Source organism: Dipteris shenzhenensis, chromosome 7, assembly GCF_047967505.1.
Source record: "Dipteris shenzhenensis isolate YYH24624 ecotype China chromosome 7, Dip_SZ_1.0, whole genome shotgun sequence".
NCBI classification, from domain to species: Eukaryota; Viridiplantae; Streptophyta; class Polypodiopsida; order Gleicheniales; family Dipteridaceae; genus Dipteris; species Dipteris shenzhenensis.
Window position 1 is genome coordinate 21,289,442 of NC_141602.1, and position 5,806 is coordinate 21,295,247.

General features: G+C 44.3%; 1 protein-coding gene across 1 annotated transcript; it reads left to right on the plus strand.

The window, feature by feature from the left end:
• Nucleotides 1–2,175: 2,175 nt before the first annotated feature.
• Nucleotides 2,176–4,423, plus strand: LOC147900083 (uncharacterized). The gene is made up of 3 exons (XM_087377165.1): nucleotides 2,176–2,486; nucleotides 2,610–2,670; nucleotides 2,869–4,423. Exons 2-3 carry the CDS (start codon nucleotides 2,610–2,612, stop codon nucleotides 4,335–4,337), a joined length of 1,530 nt encoding a protein of 509 aa, XP_087233291.1. The 5' UTR covers nucleotides 2,176–2,486; the 3' UTR covers nucleotides 4,338–4,423.
• Nucleotides 4,424–5,806: the final 1,383 nt, after the last annotated feature.

The window sequence follows — 5,806 nt, forward strand, 5'->3', positions numbered from 1 at the left end:
TAGCAAATTGCAATGCTAAATGTTTGAGATATATGATTCAACAAGTATACTAATTATATACTTTGGAACTTAGGAGACATAACAATAATATAATTTTCCCAATTAAGTATCTCTATTTAAAGATGTCTCTTTGCTTTCATCATATAACTCTAGCTCAACTTGGAAGTAATCCATAGAGGGCAACCAAAGGACTAGGGACTATTAAAGGGCCAATCATGCCCCTAGAAAATGTCAATTTGCAATAGCCAAGAGGTAAGCTTTTGTCACGAAAGACGTTCAAGTGAAAATTCAAAACAAGCTAAGGTGGTGCACACTAATGCAAATTGTTAGATGGCCATATGCAATAGTGCTAGCCTTACCATACATGGAGCCCTTTAGGAGGGTGCAATGAAAATGCTTGATTAAGAGGTCATTTTTGATGTGTATAGCATACTCACCAAGGTTGGACTACAAGAGAAGAAGAAAGTTAATCATAGGAAACATCAACTTGGCCTAATGATAGTGTAGCCTTAGTGGGAGTGCTGGAACATTATTCACTCAAAATCAAGAGTTTCTTAGAGTGAAAGTAAAGATGTCCTATGAAAGAAGAACACTAAGTTGTGCAATTGGTCAGCTCCTGGGTTTACATTAATACACAATTGTGTGCCCCATTGACAACATGGTGTCTATATACATGTATCATGCATAAGAGAATATTAGCCGCCTCATTAGTGTCCCACGTTGGTAGTTTTTTTGCTAAAGGTGGAATTTTGGTCCATTTCCCTATGCTGGCATTGCAAAGTACTCCAAAGAAAAAGAAATAGGAAAAACATTACCTTGAAAGAGCTATGTTGAACGGTACTGGAAACACTATTTTTATACATTTGGTGTTAGTTAAAAACTATTTAACATTCTAAAGAAAAATAAAGATTCTCAAAAATTGTAGTAAAAGGATAACTCAATACATTCGTGAACCACTTTCCATAACGTGTTGGAACGTGATGACTTTTAGTAAGTATTGGAGAAGAAATGCTCATTTTGGTTCTTTTAAATTAGAAGGATGCCCTTTAAGGATTTGTCTTCTCTATGTAAAAATAATGGAGCCATGCCTCATTTTAGATTTTAAATTATGATAGTGCCCTTGGATGGTATGTCCTAGTTGTACTTGAGTTCAAACTCTTGACAATGTGCATTGTAGAGCCCATGGAGCCCCTATTGGTAAGGGTAAAAGGGCTATGGAGCATAGGCATTCGAGGTGCACTTTCAAAGAGGCAGCTCTTCCATTTTGAGGGACCTACACTAATGTACTTTAGGTATACTTGAGTTGCGGTGAGCTATCTGTTCTTGAATACGCTCGAAAAGAATTCTCAATAGTTGTTTCTAACTTGCAAGCTCACACGCCTTTGTCTAGCACCTTGAAAGGTTGATAGCTTCAAGTTACCCTTGTCTAGCAACATGGGTGTTGTTCTTGGGTAAATCTAGAAGGCATCGTCTCGTACTAGTTTTAGTAAAGAGAGATTGATACCCTCTAGTACACAATTGGGTGTATGGCAGGTGGTAATAGGTCGATGGAGTCTACAATACAAAGAAAAAATAGGACAGGTCACTGATACAATAGGGTTCAACCAACTAGCCTAGACTTAATAACGACACGGTTCAACCATCTAGCCTAGACTAAATAATGACAGGGCCATCGTCCACAGAAGCATCGAGTTGGGACATGGTGAAGCTTATGACGGTCACACATGAGTAGCCACATCAAAATTACAATGATGAATTGTGCTAGGAGAAGAAATGCTCGCATGGTGCACTCGAGGTGCCATACCTCCCTCATGGGGTGAGATGGGAGTCCGGAGACCAAGTCATGTGGGCAAAAGAGCTTGACTAGCACATGCATGCATAGATTCTTTAACAACACTAATTGCTTAAGGAATGGGTTTTAATTTATTTATAGGGACCCCTGACTCGGGAGTCTGTGGCAGGGGAGAACCGTGCAAGGGAAGCCCGCCACGTGGGAGAAGGAAAGGGGCGTCCGCCCATGTGGCAAAAGATGGTGAAGGGGAGAAGCCTGCAAGGGAAGCTCGCCACGCGGGAGGGATGCACACGTGGCGAAAGATGGTGAATTGGTGATGACTTGGCTGATGACTTGGCCAAAGAAGAGGACCGCCTCCACCACCCTTGCTACTGAACAAGGATTTGCTCACATCATAGGCATCGATCCGTGGCGCCATGGCTATGGCGCCTTGCTCTATGGCACCGTGTGTCACCGTAGCACGGCTGCACGCATCAGTCAAACCTCGTCCTTAGCCACTCTGTCTCTCCCCTTCCTCCTCCCATTTCCTCTTCTCCCAGCTTCGTCTCTCTCGATCTCCATCGCCTCCTGCATCGGTAGCCATCCCTCTCGCAACCTCGCACACCACCCACCTCCAGTTGCCTCCTTGCACACTAGGAGAAATCCCCCTCCCCCCATCTTTTTCTGTACATCTTTTCCCTGTATATCGACACAGGTATTCTCAAAACTCGCAAGCTTTCTTTTGCTGTTTTGTCTATTACGTTGAAGCTTTTATCGCCTAGACTCTCTTTTGCTTCATATATTATCTTGTTTCCGATCTCTGTGCTTCGTGCTTCAGATGCCGCATGCGATGGACAGCTTCAATGTTCGTGCATTCCACTCAACAGCATCTGGGCCTGGTGAGTAGATCCTGAAAGCAAATCAAACCGTGGCTCCTTTCATTGTACGTAGGATTCGATGGCAGTTAATTTCGATGTCTAAGTCAGGAGAGCTGGAAGTGTCGAGCTCAGCGGGCCGGTGTGCAGTAGAGGCTTCATCTCGTGAAGCTTACAGCAAGCGGTGCAACCCGAGCCATCTGACTTAGAAAGTTTGGCTAGGTCCGGATGTCAAGGTGAACGCAGATTTCAGTCGTCGCTGTGAAATCGGAGATACCGCGGCAACCTATGCGAAATCACTCCCACGACTTCCGAAATCAACTCCTCCATCATCGACCAACTCAGAGGAGACGGCTGAGCAAGACGTGAGCTGCAGTACAGTAGACACGAAGGAATTGCAAGAAGGTTCTGACCGCAAGCGAAAGTCTTACTTTGACGGTCGAAGCTCTCCCATACGCCGCCTAGCAGGAACTCCCTCCACGCATGGCAGAGTAGGATGTCCTTCAGCAGGATATAAATCACCCGTTTCTATCCAAACAGAACAAGATGATCAGATTCCGGAGGTAGATGGTAGGGATAATCTGGAGGTACAAGCACTTCGGATCGGTGCAGCAGTGGAGGGAGCTTGCTCTCAAGAGTACACAAGTGTCGTCATCGGAGCTGAAGGCTATGAATCCAAAAGTGACGATGCGTGCCGAGGCTTGTTGGAACCCAATAAAACAATTGGTAAAGTTGTCAAGTTATTCGGGATTCATGTCAACGAATGCTTGGACGCTCAGGCCAAGAGCAAAGGCGAGGGATCAATCGCCTGTGATGTTAGGCTGGAAAATGTAACCAATGTGTCATCCACCGATATCTGTCACCAAGCAGAACCACAAAATGGCGGAGCTGCACGGAAGTCGTCTCCCCGCAAAGTACTCGACCAGGATGGTGATTGGGACGGCTATGAAGGGGATGCCCACACAGCAGAGAGCGGGAGTGGGTGCTCCGGATCAGGTCGAGTAGGGAGCCATCGAAAGTACGAGTGCCATTTCTGTCTAAGGGAGTTCGCAAGCTCCCAAGCTCTGGGCGGGCATCAAAATGCTCATAAGCGAGAGAGGCAGCAAGCTAAGCGAGCGTCGCAGCTGCAAGCAAACAGAGCAAAGGCAACAGCGCATATCTTGCCAGCGTCGTCATACCCAAATCGAGCAAGCGGGATGGGATGGGTCATAGGAGGAGGGCATTTCGCGTATCCGCAGCAAGGCCGAGCTCCTATGGCTCGTTTAGTTCCACACGGAGTGCGGCCAACCTTCCCAGCAGCAGCAGCTGCATCGACGCCATTGCAGCAATTCTGGAGCCGTCAAGGAAATCAGCCCTGCAATATGAGTTTGCAAACCTCCCCATATACGTTCTCTCATCAGGCACTTCGGCTGGCAGGTGCATCATCGGGTGCGGAACCCAGGCACGGAGCTGGAGCTGGAGCTGGAGGAGCACACGCGAGTGCGTCATCGTCATCGATCTGTTCGCTTCGAGTATTCCCTTCGGACTTCGCCAACTGCGGACCTGCATCACAGCAACAAGCAATGCCGACGTTTACCATGTCGCTGCAGAGCTCATCACGACGAGCTATGGCGTCGGAGGTGCTCTTATCGGATCGTGGGAGGCAGGGCGTTGTTGAAGACCCGTCCCTGGACCTTCGCCTTGGTCTGTAAATCTACATGTCTTTGTGCATTATGTACGTTCGTTCCGCTTATTAGTTTTTGACGACGCTATAAGGCATCCATTTATGATTTCTTTCTTTTATTTGGCAAGGACCCCTAAAAATCGGGTCATACCTTTCTTTCATTACCCTTGAAAAGTTACAAGCAGTACATTCCCAGGTACCTCCCATATTTTTAGGCCTGAAATTAGGAGCTCCTAAAAATTGTAAAACTTTTCCATATCTCGATTCTACAGGCTGAAAGATTTCCACGTGTGACTTAAGCATTGTGGGAATGTGTTCTAAGCCCTGTGCTTTTTTTTTTTGCAATGTGAGTAGTCCATCATAACATGTCGAAAATAATGTGCCGAAAGCCTTGCACTATTTTGCAATGTGAGTAGTACATAACATGTCCTACACTTGATCGACATCTCACGACATAAATTTGACCCTTAAACTTGAGGTGACTTTATTGCAAGGCTTTCAAGGAATTTTCAGTTTATTTACCATCTAATTTTCATTTTACCTTTACTTACCTCCAAGAATTATGAGAAATTGGGGACATAGTACATCATAGCTTGTAAAACTCGTAACTCACAATCTACAACTCGAATGACCACACTACCAAACCCAACATATTTTCTTGATAGCAATAAATAACCATTTATATTCAATACATTTCATCGTCTTTACATCTATGAAAAAAGCATGGCTTGTCATAGACCAATCTGAATTCATCACCCAATTAAATCGTCTTTACTTTTATCATAAACACTAACTGATTATCTTAATTTTTCATAGGGACGAGGCAAATAATAGTATTCAATTTTTGAATTTTTATTTGAAGGGGGGCATACTTGACCTCCAAGGATTATGAGAGAAACCTTCACAAGGTTTAATCTAGCTCTACTAGTCCTTTCCATGTATATTTGAGTTATTCACCAATATAAGCTTGCACTTGGAGTCTGAGTCTAACCAACAAGAAATAAATGCATGCATGGTTTGGGCTTCTTATTCCAATTTTCTCCCTATGTTGAAGGTATTTAGCTTAGAAATGTGAACTTAGCTATTGATGTATTGGTTTTTTGTAAAAATATATGGCATGTAGCCTAGTTTGAGTGACTTGTTGCTTCATAGTAAACCCATTATTTTTTAAACATGATGTGTTGTCAAATAGAGGCCTTGCATAGTCTAGATTTGTGTACCCAAGTACACGCATGTCTCCTCTACCAAAGCAGATGCACATCTCCTTGGTACCCTTCATGTACCTCATGATGCACTTAACTGCCTCCCAATGCCTCTTTCCTAGATTAGCTATATACCGGCTAACAACTCCCACTGCAAATGCAATGTTTGGTCTAGTAGTTATCATAGCATACATAAGACTCCCAACCACTGATGCATAAGGAACCTTGGCCATCATGATCCTCTCCTCATCTGATTTGGGACTATCTGTATGACTCAGTTTCACATATGGAGGCA

Bases quoted from the DNA above. Each gene is read 5' to 3' on its own strand.
- LOC147900083 (XM_087377165.1), top strand. From the start codon at position 2,610: ATGCCGCATGCGATGGACAGCTTCAATGTTCGTGCATTCCACTCAACA. The intron at 2,671-2,868 runs GTGAGTAGATCC...AAGTTTGGCTAG, and splicing joins CTCAACAGCATCTGGGCCTG to GTCCGGATGTCAAGGTGAAC.